The 19,626-nt window shown below is 53.6% G+C and overlaps 1 protein-coding gene across 1 annotated transcript; it reads left to right on the top strand.

The window, feature by feature from the left end:
* Positions 1 to 10,949: 10,949 nt before the first annotated feature.
* LOC107517570 lies at positions 10,950 to 19,193 on the top strand. Its single transcript, XM_036223348.1, has 5 exons — positions 10,950 to 11,893; positions 12,006 to 12,089; positions 14,176 to 14,237; positions 14,444 to 14,674; positions 18,964 to 19,193. Exons 1-5 carry the CDS (start codon positions 11,646 to 11,648, stop codon positions 19,191 to 19,193), a joined length of 855 nt encoding a protein of 284 aa, XP_036079241.1. The 5' UTR covers positions 10,950 to 11,645.
* The last annotated feature ends 433 nt before the right edge of the window (positions 19,194 to 19,626 follow it).

Genomic DNA, 19,626 nt, shown 5'->3' with positions numbered 1-19,626 from the left:
GTGCAGGGCCAGAGGCCCCTTCCCCTCCAGCACCTGCAGGAAATTCCACTCTCACCTGGGCTAAGCAGTGCTGTGAGGAGACAGAGAAGCCTGTCCTGTCCCGAGAGCTGGAAGTGGGAAGGCTGGGTAGGGATGCCTCTGGGTTCCTAGGGAACTTTAAGGGGCCATCGTATTCATCCTCTGGCCTCTGTGCCAGCCCCCACCCCTCCTTTGCCCCTCAGACAGATGGATAGGACCTTTTCTGAAATGGCCAGCCTCTAGCACAGCACTTGGCCCTTTTAGTGGACTTGCAATACACGTTATCAAGCAAATGTCAAGTGAAAAGAACAGAGACCTGGAGAAGGGTCTTGGTTACTCAGGCCCCTTGCCACAGGGAGGTTTCCCCTCAGTAACATTGCTCTCTCTGGAGCTACAGGAGGCTTGAAGGCTTCCCCCGCCTGGTCCCAGCCGCCCAAACACTGCCCCCTAGGACCTGCTCACTGGGCTTGAATTGCTGATGGGCTTCAGGGTGGGGACCTTGATGGGGAAAGCAGTGTAAAGTGCAGGTTCCTGGCTCCAGTGAGTGGTTACAATGGGGAAACTGTGGGAATCTGCATTTGAACAAGTTCTCCTTGATTCTGAGGCAGGGGGGCGATCCTGATCCCGGGCCTACATTTTGAGAAACAAAATCTCAGTGCCTATCTCCCTGAATCCTGGGACGTGACCCTGAGCAGATATCTGGTCCTTTTCTAAGAGTGGCTGGGTTTCGTTTCTAGGGAAGAAGATCCGGAAGCCATGGAAATCTCGGGGGATGGAGCTTGCTCCTGGTTCATTAGAGCCCAGCTTGCATGTGCTGAGACCTACTCTGCACCACAGCAGATAGGGGTAGGGGAGAGTGATGGGAGGCAGCGACTCGGGGTGGCTCACAACCCGAAGAGGGGAGAAGGACCCAGGGAAGAATGTTCTGAGAACTGGGGTTGACATGTCTCCTGAGCCAGTTTTGGGACTTAACAAGATTACCTTTGGTCACCAGGGTTCCTTCTTCGGGTCTGCACTAAATCTCTTCTGTTGCAAAAAAATTTTCTTATAAAGGTCATGCTAGGGGTTAGGCCTTTGCTTAGGTCTAATACAGCCTAGGGGCCCAGGAAGCAATAGGGAACCATGGGGATAGTGGGAGAGCACCCCGCACCCTGCATACACCCAACACGGTGTGGAGGGAGAGGACGGTGAGGGGGCGGTCAGTCACATCCTAAGGTTGTACCTCCTGGGCTCATCCCAGTCTGAGAGCCACTGTCTCCTTTTCTCCCTAGAGAATACTTCGCTCCTGCCTTAGAGTCATGCAATTCATCTATTGGAGTTCTTCTTGATGTCTAACTTCAAGCTTTTCCGCTTCCAAGCAGGACATCTTCCCTCTCAGGCTAGGAAAGGGAAAGATCTGACCCTCATCTCATCCTGCTGCTGGAGTCTATTAAAAATGCCCCCACTATCCAGTCGAGCCACATTCCTTACTGGCCGGAGAAGCTCCCACTCAGTTGCTCAGGTCCCACTTCCTCCTTCCACGTGCTTCCTCTGCTTTCTCTCCTCCCCCACTCCCCTCCCATTCCCATCCTATGTGGAATGTAGGGAACCTCCAGTTCCTGCTGACACCTTCTCCCAGAACTCCAGGCTGATTGGGGGGGGGGGGCGCGAGGAGGACCAGTTTTTCCAGCCCTGAGACCAGCCTGCCCCTGGGGGCTCTTCCAAGCCCAGCAGGATGGCAACCTGGGCCTCTGAGGAATGTGGCAGATCCAGCTCCTGCTGCCATGATAGAAGGAGATGGGAGGGAGCCAGAGTCCAGGTGCCGGTAGGGAGAGAAACCCCCTCCCACTCAGGCCGGGAACCAGAGCCAGGGCATCCCTCCTATCCCCAAACCCCTCCGCTGCTCCTGGAGGCTCTGGAGTCTTTCGGACTCTCCTCCACTTGGCCAAGCCACCTCTCCTTTTCTTCCCCCTGGTCGGGGAAAGTCCTAAGGGTGGCCCACTCTGCTCTCCCACATTTCCTTCTCCCACCAGTGCCCCGCCCCCTCGGCTCCTCGCCTCCCCTTTCTGTCCAGTTTGATGTCTGTCTTTAAGAGGCCTCCTCAGATCGAGGGGTCACTGCTCCCTCCAGAATGTAGATGCCCCAGGCTCAGAGACCCTGACTATCTCAGTGGCTGCCTATGCTCAGGGCCTGGCTTAGTCAGTGTCCAGTAAGTAATATTCACCTGCCTGCTAGACTGCCGAACTAAATGCATGGAGATAAATACATCTTGCAGAGACACGGGCTGGCTGAGAAGCCAGGCCCACTGTGCCTGACACTGATGTCGCTCGCGGGAACTCAGCCTGTTCCTGCCAGCCCAAGGCCTGGAAAAGAACTGTAGTGGGAGCCCCCCCAACTCCTCTGGTCTCTCCACCCCCTTACCTTTTGTTGCGTTCTCCCAGCATCAGCCCAGCATCGCCCACCCCCCACCCCACCTCCTAATCCTTTGTCCCATTCTATCTCTGGCCCAGGACATGCAAAGCCACTTCCCTCTGCTTATTCCTGCTGCTCTGGGAGCTCTGTCTGCCATGATGCCTTCCTGAAACTCAATTGGCTGAGACTTTTCCTCCGGAGTCCTATTCTCCCTCAGTGATCATGAGCCAAGTGCCCCCACTGACAATTTCTGTCTCCGCCTGGAGGCTTGGAGTTCCCTCTGGCAGATAGATGGGTCAGTCTGAATCCTGGGTGTTGCTTTGGGGTGAGCTACAGGTGCAGCATCAGGTGTAGGGGCAAACACCCATCCATATGAGGGCAGGACACCCTTGGCTTGCTTGGATCCAGTCCCATCCACAGTGTATGTGGTTCTCCGTATGTAGTCTCCCCTACTAGAGTAATATTAATACCAGTAACAATGACACCTGCAATTTACTGAACACCTGCTACTATACTATAGTAGTATAGTATACTACTATACACTGTGCTAAGAACTTTACATGGTGTTTCATTTAATCCTCACAACAACCTAATGTGGTAGGTACTATTATTATTCCCACTTTACAGACAGGCAGACAGGCTATTAGCTTCCTTTGGGGAGGAAAAAAACCCTTAGTCTTTATTTTAAGCCCCTAGCTTAAAGGGCCTAGCGTGGTCCTGAGTGCCTGATGCTATATGCAGGAACATGCAGATGTTCACACAACATGTGGTCTGGTTAAGGGGGCAGAGCACCTCATGTGGAGAGGTGGGCCTAAGCCAGCTCTCTGAGCTGTTAGGATTCCATAATCCAAAGGAGCCGGTGCCAGACTGGGGACTGGCCTATCCTCTACTAACTGACTAAGAATTCCTAGGAGGGGAAGAAGACAGCAGGAAAAATTTGTGCACAAAGCTAGGTGTAGCCTTTTGAGGTCCTGGAACCCATCTCTGCCTCCACCTGGCCAGGGAGCTCTGTGGGTGTGCATGTGAGTGAATGGGTGTGTGTAGGCACTTGGCACCAGGGTGGGAGAATGGATGGGATGAGCTGCCAGGCTCTCTGTGTCTTGAATCCTGGATCCTGTGTCTCAGGTCTTTCTCCTGAGGCCTGGAGGAGTCCCTGGTGGGTGGGGCTGCTGTCAGGCCTGTGCCATGATGTTCTGGGCAGAGGGCGGGGTGCAGCACAAGCCCTGACCTGGTTGGGCAGGTTAGCCCACCCTGAGTGGCACCTGTGACCAGGCGCCAACCCCACCCACCGCCCTTTGAAGTCATCCAGCCTGCACTCAAGGCTCAGCCCTTCTTCTGGGTCACCTCCCTAAAAAGAATTGGGGTCCTTTCAGGAGAAAGGTCGTCTTGCCTGGGGCCAGCTCCAGTGGAGGAGGGGCAATGGCAGGCCTGGGCCTGGGTGGAGGAGGTGGCAGCCTCCTTGTCAGGGTCTCTGCAGGGATTGACAGGGGCCAAAGCAGAGGGGACTGAGTAAGGGGAGGGGATTAGTGAGGGGGGAGGGGGCTAATGAAGGGGAAAGACTTAAAGTGGAGAAAATCAGCAAGGGGAGGGGATTCTGCCTGTAGATGGGGACTTGTTGAGGAGGCCACTCCCTTCTCCCTCTTTGAACGGCCCACCCCAGTTCAGCCCAGGGGAAGTCCTCTAGCAGCACAGCGGCTGGGGGAATTCTAGTCCCCATCATCTTCATTAGCGTCTCCCCTTGGCCCTATCTCTTGCATGGCTCTGCAGCTGGCAAGTCTGTCTTATGTAAGGTGTTGGGCACTTGCGGCTTTAACACAAGCCCCTCGATTCCCCCTCATCTGGCACTTGCATGGGATAGTCACCCCTGCTCAGCAGGCGTGTAGCCAATCGCAGGCAGCCCCTGTGTCTGTCTGCAGCCTGGGGGCTAGTTAGCACAGAAAGCCTCCCCAGCTTCTAGCCCGACTTGGCCCGGGCATAACCCTGGCCTATCCCGCTCCCCAAACCTGAATCTCTCTTCCCAGCGCAGCCCAGCGGCTCCGGGCCCCCTCCTTTCCTCGTCGGCCCCGCCCAGCTTTGGCTCCGAGCAGACCTCTAATCCGCCAGGAGCCTTCTTAGAAAACCATTAGGTGGCGGGTCCCAGCCCTGCGGGCCTCCAGGCCCCCGCCCCCACCCCAGTCCGAAGGTTCTGGGTTGAGGCCGCCACAACCCTGCAGTCCCAGGCACCCGGCCCACGCAGACCCCTCTGTTTTGGCTCCCCAGCCTGATTTCTACCGCAGGCGGACGTCTTCTTAGACTCGGGTTCTCAAGACTGGCCCCTCGCCCTTCGGACCATGCCTCTCCCTCCACTCGCATCCCCACTCCTGGCCCTGAACGGTGGGGAGAACTGGGGGAGAGGGCTCAGCCCTTATAACGAGGCTTCGGGTCCATGCCACCTCATCCCCTAGTCCCTCCAGTTTTGGGGTTGTGGAGGTGGGGTGGGCAGGGACGCGCTGCCTCCAGTTCCCCCTGGGGGCGCTGCGGGTGGGCCAGGGGTGGCGGGGTTGGCTGTGGTGGGACACAGGCATGGCCTTCTCTCTCCGGCTGGGCCTGTGGCATCCGACCAGCCTTGCCGTGCTGTAGAATCCCAGGCATCACAGGACACTCGGACCAAGCCTCCTGCCCTTCGATCCCTGGGCACCCCCTCTCCTTCCCAGCCTTTCAAATGCCTCTTCTTCCAGGGAGGCTGCCCCAGGGCTGCACCTCCTCTCCTCCTCCTTGTAGCCCACGTTTCTGCCCACCATGATGGTTCCTGGGGGGCAGAAACCCGGGTTTGTGCTCTGGCCTTGAGCAAGCCTCTTGACCTCTCTGAGGCTGTTTGCCCATCTATCATTAGGGCTGTTAACCCTACCTGCCATGTTAGGATATTGCCCAGTAAGTGTTTGGTGATCTTATGATGTAGCCACCAAGCTTAGAGACCCGTCTCTTCCTTTAAACTAGTCCGGGACTGTCACCTGCCAGCTTGTGCCCTTGCTGGTCCATTAAGAGAAGGGAGAGGACTAGGAGTGACCTCTCTGCCCCATAGGTCATCGAAGGCACCAGCAGCAGGTGCTTCCCCTCTGTCCTCACTTGCCAGGAAAAGGAAAGGCAACATACAGGATTGGGGGCTTGGGGCTTCTCTTAGCGAGGAGAGCAGGGAGATGATGTGGCATCATTCTTCCCAGAGCTCTAGAGTGATAGGACTCGAGGTGGAGGGGGGCCTGCCAGTGAGAGGCAGGAGGCCACTCAGGAGGGTCTCTTCATCATCTCTCTATTCAGGGCTCTGCTGAGGAGGAGCCTTTCCCATTGGCGATGGTGGCGGTCCCCGTCTTGGCCTCTGTTATCACTGATTAACAGCTGTTGGGGGGGGGGCACAGGCCCAGGGGGCCATAGAAGTGACATCTCACTTATTTCTTCCAATTTGCTCACTCAAAGGTGGGGTGAAGGGTGCTTAAAGAAAATGAGAAATCGGCAGTCGGCGAGCAGACTAAATTTTTGGAGCAAATACAGTGGCATAAACCACCTTCTAATCAAGATGGATGACAGAAACAGTAACAGAAATGTTTATTGCATGAAGCAATAAACTTTTTCTGAATTTTGTTTTTCTCCTCATGAAATTCCAGTCTTTTTCAGTCAGGCCCATAGTGTGTGTTTAATAATAAACATTTCCATTTACTGTTGCTTACCATGTACCAGAGAAGGTGCAAAGCACCTCACAGGCTTTAGCTTGTTTAGTTTCCACATCTCCATTATGTATTTATTCAAGATTGATTCGAGAAAATGTTTATTGAGCTTCTACAATGTGCCTGGCTTTATTCTAGATACTGAGACTGGGAATGCCGTAGTAATCATCATCATCATCATCATCATCATCATCAGACAAAAATCTTTGCCCTCTTGGAGCTTACATTCTAGTGAGGGAGGGAGAAAATAAACATGTGAAAAATGATATATGATGTCAGGTAGTGATAAGTGCTCTGAAGAAACCTGGAGCAGCAAAAAGGGACAGAGAAGGGTGGCGGGATGGGCCTCTTGGAGGTGGTGGTATTTGAGCAGAGACCCGAATGAAATACGGAGACGGCCATTTGACTGTTGGGGGTCCAGCGGTCAAAGCACAAGAAACAGCAAGTTTAATGGCGCCGAGGTGGGTGTTCGCTCAGCTCTTGGCAGGCTCGGTGGTAAGAAGGCCAGTGTGTGGGAGCAGAGAGAGCTCAGGGGAGCGTGGGCGCAGGAGCTCAGATGGGGTTGGGGAGAACAGCAGGGCCAGGGTCTATGAGGGAGGTACTGCTGCAGACGTATTGTGTTCTATTGTGCTCTAGTTCACAAATGCTGTTTTTTTTGTTTGTTTTGTTTTGTTTTGTTTTTTGTTTTTTTACAAATTGATCACCAGCAAAAAGATTACAACTCTCTTTATTTCAATATTTGCTCTTTTGTGGTGATCTGGAACCAAACCCACGGCATATCTTAAGTACGCCTATATTAAGTCCATTTTGCCTGGGGAAACTGAGGCTCGGAGAGGTTAAGTAATGGATGCAGAGACTGGATATGAACCAGGCCGCCTGCATCTAAGCCTGAGAGCTTAATCGTAGCGCTCCCCCGTGTCCACGTGTGGTTTTCACTCAGCACTGGGGCACGGGCAGGGCTGGGTCACCTCGCCAGGTCACCAAAGGCTTTAGTACCTTAAGATTTGTTGAATGCGTGTGATAAAAAAAGGAAGGCAGACTTCTAATGTAACACTAATCCCCACGTTGGAGTTTCATGTGGGCAGGAACCATGCTTGGCCTGCAGCCCCAGCACCTTGCACAGAGCAGGGCATAGAGTTAGCTGCTCAATCAGCGTTTGTGGAAGGACTGGAAGAATATTAGTTTTGAAGTAAGGAGACTGATTTTCTAGTGAGGACTACAGTTTCCATAAGCAAGTTAAGATTCTTGCTTATGGAAGGAAATTCTTGCTTGTGGGAGGAAATTTTGGAGACCTAAGTTCAACCCGTCAGTTTGCACATGAGGAAACTGAGGCACAGAGTGATAGAAGATGAAGAATGCTGCTGTGCTGGCCGAAGTCGGGGTGTGCCAGGTTTTGTTTTGGTGCTCCCCAGAATTGGAACTGTCGAAGGCTCTTCTTTAGGTTGGAGCGAAGGTCTGGATTGGCTGGAATTGGGAATGATGGGACTTGAAGGAAACTCCATTGGGGAAAAATCTGAGAAAAAGTGGGGCATGTTTAAGGGTTAGGGCTGGAGAACTTGGTCTCAGATTAGGTCAGATTAACAAAGGAAGGGAAGAAATGATGGTCTGGTCAGCTCCAAGGAACAGTCACCAGAATTTTCCCCAACATTCCCTGACCACCTGTTCACGCTCTCCACCCCAGACCTCCCTCTCCTCTCTGTTCTCTCAGGTGGACCGTCTCCAACAGAGACGCCGATGTGCCCCAGGCCACGTGGGGTGTGCCAGGGGACACCCAAAGCCATTACACGTCTTTCTATGTCTATCTGACCCAAAGATTTTTGGAGGAAAAAAAATAATTCAATTAGAATATGTTTTAGAGCTTGCATTTTATATTAAAGCCAACTTGGAGGTAATATGGAGTGAAATGTGCATGTACATATGTACATGTCTTTGAAAGGTGAAGCGGAACCTGAAATGAAAGTATTTATGAGTGCCTCACTTTGAACGGCGTTCCTCCCACCCAGCTTCTGCTTTTACGGGTACCCCAGGAAGAACTTAGAGAAACACTGCTGGCCAAGAGTCACTGTGTTTCCTCTCCCACCATTTGGGACAGAGCCTACTCCAGAATGGGGCAGCAGGGAAGAACTGCCCGGAGAGGGCCAGACAAAGACCACAGGCCCTGCCCACAGTGACAAGCTGGCAGAGCCCTCTCAGGACTGGAGTGGGGAGGTAGGGAGTGTTGGTTTCTAGGTGAATGTGTTTGGAGCTCACTTCCTGGTAGCGGAGGAAGGAAAGGGGATGAGTGTGTGTCCACAGGGCCTGGGAGGTGGCAGGTTTCAGCAAGAGGAGGCCTGAGCCACCGGCCTGGGCTGGTCCTGGCACCCAGCGCTCCTCCCAAGGCCTGCTGCGGACTCAGTCTGCACACTACCACCACCCAGAAGAGACTGGTGCTAGCCAGAGGGGCGGCGAGGGTAGGTAGGGCTGAGAGGGAGGTCGCTGGCTGTGGGCAGGGCAGGGACACAAGACAGATCAGTTCTGGAGATGGGGTGGGAGAGGATGGCAGGAGGAACACACTGGGGCCTGGGTGGGGCCGGCGGGCTCTGAGGAACTTTTCCAGAGTCTCTCCAGTTTGGAGAAAGTATTTCTGAGAGAAGGAGTTTACTGAGCAAAGAACTTTCTGATCTCCAAGGTGGGAGAACTGGGCTTTAGGCAATAAAACTAGGGGATGAGGAAGGGCCCTGGGCGTCTCAGTTCCTTTGAAGACAGGGTGGTATGGACTGGAGGGAGGGGCCCTGTTGTGCGTGTTGGGGGATGGACAAAATGCCTTTAGTCTAACAACATCAACATCCCTTGGACTCTTACTAAGTACCAGACACTGCTCTGAGATCTCTACCTGGACTAACTCATTCTGTCCTCAATTTAATCACCCTATGAGGTAGGTATTTTCATCATTTCCCATTTTACAGATGAGGACCCTGAGACATGGAGGGGGTAAATCCCTGTTCTGCTGGGAATCCAGATGGTGCCCTAGAATCTGTAAGAGAATTAGGCAAAAGATGTAAACAGAGAACGCTTCAAATCCATCCATTCATTCATTCATTCATTCATTCAATCGATGTTGAGTCAGCCGGCTCTGTGTGCTAGGTGACACTATGCAAAAGGCTTATGAGATCTACTGTAGTCCTCTCAGTGATCCTCTGTGGTAGGTTTCCACTTCACTATGAGGAAACTGAGGCTCTGAGAGGTTACTTGATAGCTTGATGCTATGTCATAATAGATCATGGTCACAGCGCAAGTAGGTAGCAGAACTAGAATTCATACCCAGGTCAGAGTGACTCTTTGAGCCAGAGGAAGAGCTCCTGTTCTTAGGGAAGATAAGCCCACAAGTCAACTAGGAACTGTGCAAGAAAATAGAAGGTGGAGGATGTTTCGAAAAGAAACCAAAGGACGTTCCTGTCTTCTTCCCTCTGTACGTATGCTCAGCAATCTGGAAGCCAGTCTATAACCCTGCCAGGAGGGGGTGCTGCGCTTACCCCAGAAAAACTAGGGAGGCAAGTGACGTAGGGAGGAGTAGCAATTATTAACAAAATCAGGCTGTTGATGGAGCAGGAGGGAGTTTGCTCAGCACTTAGCTCCTTCTCTTCTCTGCTCTTTCTCTCTCAGGATGCCCTCTGACTTCCGCTGCAGGGTTTGGCTGCCTCTGTCATCTTAGTCCATCTCCTGAGCCTCCTGCTTCCAGATCTGTCTTGCTTCTCCCTTCTGGAGCAGGCCATACCTGGTCCCACAGGTTGTCACACCAGGTGACTTCCCTGACTTCTGAGAACCTGGTGGCCCATCTCCCCCTCAGGGCTGACCCCACCCCCCTGCTGGTTTCCTGGAGTGGAATTCCCCCAAGGGAGTAGCACTGATTACAACAGGATTGGGCCTGGAATGGTTTGGGACTTGAGGTGAAAGGTGACATGGGAAAGTTCTTAAGGGCCATCCCAAGGGGTAGGAATGCTTAGCCTGGAGGTGGCGGGGAGCAAGAGTAGAGAAGGCCTCATGTAGAGGGGAGGTATTCTCTTCCCAAGACCTAGCCAGACTGGGACACCTTCTCTTGAGTCCCTCGCTTTCTCCCCAGGTCTCAGGCAGGAGGTAAGGGTCCTCTTGGGCTGGGTGCAGAGGTCCCCATCTTTGGCCCCAAGGTTAATAGCCCTGTTCTGGCCCTCTTCCAGCCAGATCCCCTCTACCCGAGTATGAATACTCCATGACGCTAAGGGGGACTTGGCACAATCCCCTTTCCAGACTCTACAACCCCAAAATTCCCTGCCCAAACAGCCCCGAGCCTGTGTCAAGGTCTACACAGGCTTTTCCCTTTACTCACACCTTCCCAGGCAGGGTGCGCTAAAACCCCTGGGCCCCAGGGTGGCTGTTTGAGTGGGCGCAGGGGCAGAGGGAGGACAATGGACCTTGGATGGTGGGTTAGGACATCCAAATCCATGTCATGTGCTCCCTTTCTTGGTGCAGGACAGAGAAGAGAGAGTTCCAGAGGCCGGGGCCTCTGTTTATGCTCCTGCCCTGGCTGACCCCCCACCAGCACTCCTACCCTATCTCTTGGAACCCCCAAACCTCAGGAGATGCCCATCTCCTTATCACCTTTTGTTCTGCTTTGGAGATAGAGAGGCCCAAGAGAAATGGAAGGTGAGGAAGTCCTGGCAGCCTTCCTGCTACGGTCCCACCTTCAAGATATGGTTTTTTTGTTTGTTTGTTTTTGGTACAGCATAAGCATTTAAGGAGTCAATTTTCTTCAGACTTAGAGAGAGGGGGCGAGAGCTCTCCATCACCTCTCTTCACCAGGATGCTCAGTTTGTGGCCCCAGTGGGACCTGGTAAACTCTACTGCCTCTAAGAAGCGACATCACCTTGCCTTAAATGATCCCCTAGCCCCTCCTAAGACTCTTCCTTGCTCTTCCCAAGAATGCCCCCAAATCCCTAGTTCCTGCCTATGCCACCCATTTCCGAGGGAGAAAATGCCTTAGCCCTAGTCACCTTCTCTTCTTCACTCCCCTCCCTAGGGTTTCTAAACTGTATTGGCTCTCAGCACCCAGGGCTCAGAGGGGCTGGCCGAAATGAAGGGGAGGCAAGCCCAAGGCAACTGCTGGGCTCCTGCAGGGAGGGGGTGTGTGTAAATCTGGCCTCATCCCCTCTCCCCTCCTATCCCGCCAGCCCCCTCGCCCCCAGCCTGTTGTCAGCTGGCCAGCCCCATCCCTAGAGCAAAAGTGCTTCCATGAGGGAGGGAGGGAAGCCTGCTCAGTGGGAGAAAGATGAAGCTGGTCCCCCCCACGTGTCAGTGAACAAATTGGGCCAATTTGGTGTGATTAGTGAAGAATTCACATCTGGCCAGCAGAATCCTCCCCTCAGCCCAGCCCAGCCTGGCTCCTGCTCCCCATTAGAAGCTATTTTCTCTGACGGCTCCATTTGTCTCTTTAGTGGGGGATTTGACAGCTCCCTGGCCAGCCTGGGGGGCCCGGCTCTCAGTGAGAGGCCCAAGGCGGTCTGCCCACCTCCTTGACCTGATGCCATGAGGGATGCCATGCTCCAAACAGGGTCTGAGCACCTGTATGCTGTATGCCCCATCTCTCTCTCTCTGTGTGTGTGTGTGTGTGTGTGTGTGTGTGTGTGTGTGTGTGTGTTAGAGCCACAGCTGGGTGGGGCCTGGGGAACAGCATTCTCGAAGCGAAGCTTTCCCAGCAGGTCTCCCTTGGACCTTGGGTTCTCATCTTGTACTCTGATGCTTATGCTTGGAGATCAGCAGAGACTTGTGCGCATGTAAGTGGTGGTGGGGAGGCAGGGGTCTGGTGTTTCCTTAAAAAAACCCAGCTAGGCATGTGTAAGGGAGGGCTTACCCCCACTTCCTTCACCCCTTCCCTGCTCCTCCCAGAGACCTACTGCTGCAGCTACCCCATGAATGCCTGTGGAGGACTGGTGCACAGCTGGAAGGTTTGGCCCCAGAAGTGGCTTCAAGGTAGTGCCATTGGGGGGGCGTGGCCTTCAAAGCCTTGGGTCTTCCTCCCACAGTGGTGACCCCAGGTTGCCTGTGTCAAAGGCAATTTGAGGCTATTTAAAGGAGGCTGACCTAGAGGTCACCTAGGCAAATCTCTTCCCTGGGGAATTACCACCAGATGGCAACCTGGGGCTTTTCTTCTGGAAGGTTCTCCCTAGCTGCCTGAGAGTGCCAGGGCTCTGCTGTTGCCTGGAGTATGTGAATGGGGGCAGTGGTCCAGGACCTCAGCCCTTGGATGAGAATTCTTCTAGAAGAGGGTAACTTGGGGAAGGGGTCTTAACCTTCAGTGGGGGGTGGAGGGTTGCTCTTTATTGTAATGTCATATAGTTTTTGGGGCAGGAAACGTCTCAGGCCTCCAGCATTCATCCATTGCCACATGGATGCCTAAAGAAAATCGGGCAGAGAGAAGGGAATCAAACATCTGTAACCTCTCTAGTCACCAAACCTGCCCTGAGAGAGGGTGACCAACTGTCTTGCTTTGCCCCAGACCAAGAGGCTTCCAGGGATGAGGGACTTTCAGTGCTAAAGCCAGAACCATCCTGGGCAAACTGGGACGCTGGTCACCTGACTTAAGCACAAGCCCCAGAGATCAGGCAGAGGAATGAAGGAGAAACCAGTTCTTTTGAGGTCTGCTGCCCGACTTCTTATTTGATTTTATTTCATTCTTACTTAATTTTAGCTTGATGCTTTATTATTATTTGTAGCTTCCTCAGCCTTCCTTTCAAGGTGATGTCAGGAGTGTTGGAAAGATATCTTGACTTGGGGGAGCAGTGGGGGTAGGGGTGGTAGCTTGGTGGTTCATCTCATTCATGCTGAGACACAGGCTTTGGGCGCGATGACAGTAGCCAAGCTGGTGAGCTCTCTCAGGGCACCAACCACCCAACTGATAAACCGATAAACCTTTAGGACACCCACTGCGTGTGGTATCTGGAGTTATTATCCCATTTCAGAGATGGGAGAACTGAGATGGAGTCATTGGCCCAGGGCTGAGTTGGGGGAGAGCAAAGCAGAGGCTTCTGGACAATGCCCACCCTCCCCGCCCCGCCCCCGTGCCTCCACTCCCTCATCCATCCCCCGTTCAGGCAAAACAAATGTTTTCTTGAGGTCAGGAATAAGCCTTCAGCCCCAAGTCGGGGAGAGCCTGCTGCTCCTCCCCTGAAAGTAGCCTGAACCCCACTCCCCAGACATTAATGACATAATTAACTGAGGATGGAGAAGCAGGAGGAGGTCACCCTGGCAGGACTCCAAAGGCAGAGAAGGGCTTTGGACAATCTAGATGTTAGAGCAAACCTGCTCTCACAGCAGCAACTGGCGTCCAAGCAATGGAACCTGAAGAAGCGGTGAAGTAAAGGAGATGCCAGGGAGACCTTTCGGGGGACGGGAGAGCTGTAGGCGGAGCTCGCTTCCACTGTCCTGGAAGGTGGGCTGCTCTGGGGCTGGCCCCCACCTGCTCCTGCCCTCCCCCAACCCTCCTCCACAACCTTCCCCCTCGGCCTCTCCTTCTCTCTCCTCTGCATATCTGCCCAGTGCCCTTAGCACCCAGAGAAGGACAGGAAGCAAAAGCAGAGCGTGTACTTCTAATTGACCTTGAAGTGCCAGCTTGAAGGAGGACTAGAACATTCTCAGGAGGGTTCTCAGGAGGTTTCCTACTAGGTTCCTACTAGCTCCCTTTTCTGGGTGGCCCTAAAAGTTCCTTTCCAAGCTGACCCATGGTGCGTAGTTCATCTCCCAGGAGGCAGCGCCTTGCACAATAGCCTGGCAGAGTGGTGCTGGGCCTTGGGCTGAGCTCCACTTTGGGGGCAGGCTCTTCTCAAGGACGAAGACCCCTCTATGAAGCCCCTTTCTAGTCCTGTTGGCCTTCTTAGAGAAGCCCCAGGTTAGGGGTGGAGGGAATGCATTTCCACCACCTCGTCAGCGTGAAGGACACACCCCGCTATCCTGACACTCGGTGTTCACTTTGGGGAAGCCTGAAAGTGGGGTGCTGGCTTGTTTACACCCTGTTTGAGTTTGCTTCAAGCCAAAGGCGACTTCCTGTTTCCACCAACAGGCTCCAGGAGAGATCAAAGGCAAGGGCTGGTGAGCTCACGGAAGAGGAATTGAGGACGGCTGGTAATGCGAGGGTTGAAATTTATGTGGAGAGCTGGAGCAGGGGAGGACATGGGACAGAGGCAGAATTCCCAGAGCCCTAGCCTAGCTTTAGTTTGTGCCTATTCTATCCTGACCCCTCCTCCAGGAAGCCCAGATCATCACTCCATCCCTGAATCCTGACCTCATGGCTGGAGGCTGTATCACTCTCCTCCTCTGTCCCCTAACAGGGTTTTCCTGGTTCTCGCCAGAGCATGGGCCTCAGCAAGAGGAGACGGGCCGCGGGTGCCCTGGGCACTCCTGTCCCGGCAACCCGCCCCCACCTCTGCGTGGTGGGCGGGGCGGGAGGACGGCGCCCTCGAGGGGGTCAGGCAGGCGGCGGCTGTCACTCACGCACTCACGCGGGAGGAATGCAGACGGCAGGGCTGCCCTGTGGTCACGTCTCCGCCCCACCGACGGAGGTAGGCGCCCAGGTACCCAGCCTGTGGGCCTTGGGAGCCCGCCAAGCTGCTGATGAAAGGCGCTGCAGATTAACCCTTTCTTGGCCGCACCCTTCGCTGCCGCCGGCAGCTGGGTGGTCGTCCAACCGCGAGGGGCAAGAGGCTGGAGCGGGGCTGGGTGCCCAGGCTAATGAATGGGTGGCATCGGCCTTGGGGCGCTGGCGGGGGTCCTCCCTCTGGCCTCACCCCCTTTGGTTCTAGGGCTAACACAGCTAAGAGACAGGATTCCGGATAACATGACACCCTCCTCCCCCTGGGGCATTAGCCAGCCTCCCATGCTGATGTACCCTCTTCAGAAAGGTTCCTAGAGCTCCAGAGCACTGGACAGAGAGTCCAGAAGTTCATGTATTCATCCAGCACACGCATATGAAAACCTGAGAGGGTCAGCTCAGCTATTAGACTCTGGGAAAGTAGGCTCTGGGTCCTATTTTCTCCAGCCTATAGAATTACTGCCTCGGTAATTCAAAATGTGGGGTCATTTTCTATCTGTTTTAGCAGCAACCTACATTTCTCCCCCAAGCAGAATTTCAGGCAGATGCTGAATATATAAATCAAACAAAGTGGAAAATTTCTGCTTGGAGTAGGGGGATGAGGCCCCATTTCCCTCTGCCCATCTCATGAGACTACCTAGGGAGGCTTCCAGAGAAAGCACTTTGGGAAGCTTTGAGATCTAGGGATGGCGTGAGGTCCTTTTTGGCCCTGACACTTTTTCTTCCTTTTGTCTGCATCTGCTGGGTGATGCACATACATCTCTGTTCAGTGTGGGCTTTGCCAGCTAGGTGTTTGCTCTGTGTCCTAGGCTTACTATGGGGCATTCTGTGATGCCCTGAGGTCTATGCTGTGCTTCCAGGATCTGGGGGCTGCATCCTGTGCTCTCTATGGAGGGCCCTGCATTGACCTTGTGATTATTATTCAAGGTCTGCATCTTGGAGTCTGAGTTCCCTCTCTCTATATTCTGGAGCCAGTGTGTCTCTACCAACCCTGTATATCTTCCAGCCCTTCCTCTCTTTCTGTTTTGCTGCTAATTTCAAAAATCCAGGTGTGCACAGCTTATCTGGTAGGTAGAATGAAGAGAGCAAAGCTCTTGGAGCAAAAGCTATCTCAGAGTTCAGATTTTTCCCAAGTCTTCACTTCTGCTAACCGGAAGTGAATCTCCCAGAGATCAAAGTACTTTGTTGACCCTCACTGCACGGGGCCATGGCTCTGGGAGGTCCCAGATTACTCCCCTACCTTAGACTGGCCTCCCTGGGGAGATTCCTTCCCACCCAGGATGGGTGGGAGCTCCAAGAGGGGCAGGAAGGCAGAGGTCCAGTTGAAGGCCGTGCCAAGAGTGGGCAGGAATCCAGGAGTCCTCATGCCCAGCTTTAACCTCCACCTGCCCACCTACTCACGCTTCAGCGGTCTCTATGGGCCTCACCACCTGTGGAGTGGGGCTATGCCACCCTGAAGCTGAGTTTCTCCAGGAGCAGAGAACATAGACTTTGGCTGTAGTAGGAGAATTAGAGAGTAGACATCAGGAAAGACTCCATGTTCAACCTACGTGTCTAAAATAACTCATGTCCCTCAAAAACTGGGGTCATAGGTATGCTCCATCCAGCTTAAAGGCATCACCATCCCCGAGACAAGCATGACTAGAATGTCCATTCCCTGCCCCTTCCAAGTCGTCACCAAGCCCCACCTTTTCTGCAGCATCAGTGATTCAAAGGTGCCTGCTTTTCTTTCCACCTTGATAGCTCCAGACTCGAGGCCTTTTTAAACCAACCCCTGAGACTATTGCAACAATGGCTGATTCTCTTGGCTCCAGGAAAGAACACCCCCAACCTCCCCCCCCCCCCAGTCCCTCCTCTGCACAGCACTAAGAGGGATCTCAGAACACAGGTTGGAACATGCCACTCTCATGCTCAAAAACCTTTGATGGCTCCCCATTGCCAGCAGGATAAAGTCCCAACATTGCCTGGCATTTACAGCCTGCCCTGATCTGGTGCCAACTTACATTGCCAGCCTGGGTCCTCACTATGTACCTCACACCCTTCAACTCTAGCCACATCCAGTGGCTTGTTTTACTCTGGTCCTGCCGTGCACTTTTAGGCTGACCACCTTGGCTCACAGACAAGCTTGTTCCCAGCACTGATGGCGTTGTGGGGTAGAAGGATTAATTACATAATCCCATAAATAAATATATCCTTACAAACTGTGATAAGTTCAAGGTGTCTTTAGGAACTCAAGGAGAAGTTATAGCAGGGGTGAGACAAGTGTAGATTGGAGACTCAGAAGGCTTCTAGGCAGAAGAGGCACTTGTGGGTATTAGATTATCAGATTCGGGTTACCTTTTGCACCCTTTCGAATGCTTGGGAAGGTTGTCTTTGATCTTTTGTCAGGATGAATTTTCCTGTCCACATACCCAGATTTCTTGGCGTCTCTGCCTATCTTGTATTTCATTCTGCCTTGAACTGGAATGTGTCTTGTGTGTTACAGTTCCTAAACTGTAAGCAATCGAGGGAGATAGGGCCGCCCATTCATACTTAGAACACCATTATTCAGCACACAGTAGGTCTGGAATAGAGGAGGCCTTTAGTAAAAGTGTTTTATTTTTGAGGTGAGTATATGGAGACTTCTGCATTGAATGCGCATGGAAGTAGACTTTAAAACAGGAGACATTTTCCAGTGAGGTTTGGCACCGAAGTGAGAGATGGGAGAGATGGTCTTTAGTCATCCCCTCTCTCTAAAGCAATGTCCCCTCCCTATCTAAATAACTCCCAAACAATACTTTCCAATGTGCTTCAAAATCCTCCCGGTTCGGCCTAGGAAACAGCATTCCATTTGGCCCAGCTTCCCTCCCCGCTAACCCCAACTCCCATGATCCGTATTTGGATAGAGGTGGGAATGGTGGGGAAGGGGCTCTTTCCTGCTGGGAGACCGGATGCTAGTGTCACAAGCCATGGGTGTCATTAGCTCCAAATTCTGGTTTCCTTTGCCATTTCTCATGGTCCCAAACACCCAGGAGCTCCTCGTGTAGGCTGCTCTGCTGGGCTGACTGGATCTGAGGAAGGAAGGTGGCACCCCATCACTGAATGCCAGGCAGTTCCTTCCTCCTTCAGCTCTTTGGGGGCAGAGCACTGAGGGAGAGAGAAGAGGCTAGACTGCCTGGCTTTGAGGAGGGGAGGGAATAATTTGGGAATAACTCTAATCTAGATCCTTCCTCTCTACATATACTGCCCCTGCCGCCCGCCCCGGCCCCTGGCCCCAGCCGTTTCCAGATCACAGATTTTCCAGTTCCCTCCAGCTTCCTCGGGGGACTTTCCCATCAGTGATGAATATGGGATCTGAGCAAGGAGTGAGGTGAGGCTGTCAAATTCATGAAGGTGCTGAGCTGACCTATCGAATCCTAGTCGAGTGCCCCGGGGCCAGGTTCTTTGAGTAAGCTCTTCCTTCATAAATCCTCAGATCTGATGATGAGGGTCCAGCCTCTGCCTCAGGGAGCTCCCCATTCTGAGGACGGAGACGAGACGCAGCCCCTGTTGTTAGGCTGCTTCCAGGGCGCTGAGAGTCATGGGATGAAATCAGGACGTGGATGCTTAGCCTGTCGATGTGCCCCAGCAGGGCTTCCCAGATAGGGCCTGCTCCCTCATTACATTCCTTTCCTCCAAGGAGCCGCATATGACAGCCTTACTGCACTCTTTTGCTACAGAGACCAGGTGACTGGTGATGCTGGCAGTACAGGTGGCAGCTGGCAGGTGGAGAGAACAGAAGAGGAGGAATGTGCCCCAGGCCAGGCAGGATACCACCGGACAGTCCCAGCAACCTGCTCCCTCCCTGTGACCAGCTCACCCCACCCACTGCCTGCCATGGTCCTAGTCCCTGTGCCAGGGGTCACGGCTAGGGCCTAGGTTCAGGTAGCCATTCCCAGGGGGAAGACTTGGCCTCCAGGTATGAGGGGCATCTTGTAGGGCATTAGTTATTACCACAACTGACATTTTAGAAACGCTGACCCGGGGCTGGCTTAGTTCATTGTCTCCGTTAAATATTGTATTACCCCCATCATACAGGTAAGAAAACCAAGACTCAGGATGATAAAGTCACTGATACAGTTTTATGTTGTACAGACTGACATGTAGACGCAGGATCAGAGAAGGTTGTCTCCCTGTCCTGAGGGTCAGAGGAGGAGGTCGTCCTACTGATCCACAGCTCCCTGTGAGGTAGGAACCTATCAAAGGGTCCTCCTCAGCCCAAGAAATTGTTTTCCCCTATAGGGAGAAGGATTCGACATGGGCTGCGAGTGGGGACAGAGAGGCAGCAGGCCAGGACCCCACAGCATACCAGGGACCCTGCACTGAACCACCTGCGCCCACCTCCTCTCCTCCACTTTCCTGAAGCTGAGGGAGATGGTAGCCCCCAGAGCCCCGGATCTCAGCAGAGCTTACCCAGCCCCACCATATGTGTGTGTAGGGTGGGGGGCAGCCCAGGTGTTCCACTGTCATAGGCCCAGGGCAGCATTCCTGAGACACCCCCAGTGTTCCTCGTGGTCTTCTCCCTGGTGGCGCCTCAGAACGTGGCCGGGGGCCCAGACCAGTGAGCCTGGGGACAGACTCCCCAGCTTTGCCCTCTGATCCTGCTGCTCCCTCCCTCCCTCTGCTCCCTCCCCACCAGCTTTCCTCCCAAACACTCAGTCATTCATTCCCCAGACCACCTACAAACCACCCATTTGCCTGGACCACACAGCTCCTCTGCCCAGCTCAGCTCCTGGGGATAATGGCTGTTCCCCTACCCCCATCCTTCCAGGACCCACCCCCAAGCCTAATTACCACCTTGGCACCTCCGGGCGGGGTGGGGGGGGGCACTGACCTCTGTTTATGCTTGGCAATCTTTTGGGAACAGGAGGACTGTTTTCCTCTGGACATCAAGGAGCAGAACCA

The sequence above is a fragment of the Rousettus aegyptiacus genome, unplaced genomic scaffold, assembly GCF_014176215.1.
Source record: "Rousettus aegyptiacus isolate mRouAeg1 unplaced genomic scaffold, mRouAeg1.p scaffold_m13_p_6, whole genome shotgun sequence".
In the NCBI taxonomy this organism is placed as follows: Eukaryota; Metazoa; Chordata; class Mammalia; order Chiroptera; family Pteropodidae; genus Rousettus; species Rousettus aegyptiacus.
This window is presented reverse-complemented; position numbering and strand designations above follow the sequence as displayed.

Bases quoted from the DNA above. Each gene is read 5' to 3' on its own strand.
- LOC107517570 (XM_036223348.1), top strand. From the start codon at position 11,646: ATGAGGGATGCCATGCTCCAAACAGGGTCTGAGCACCTGTATGCTGTA. The intron at 11,894-12,005 runs GTAAGTGGTGGT...TGCTCCTCCCAG, and splicing joins CAGCAGAGACTTGTGCGCAT to AGACCTACTGCTGCAGCTAC. The intron at 14,675-18,963 runs GTAGGCGCCCAG...TTTCCCCTATAG, and splicing joins TCTCCGCCCCACCGACGGAG to GGAGAAGGATTCGACATGGG.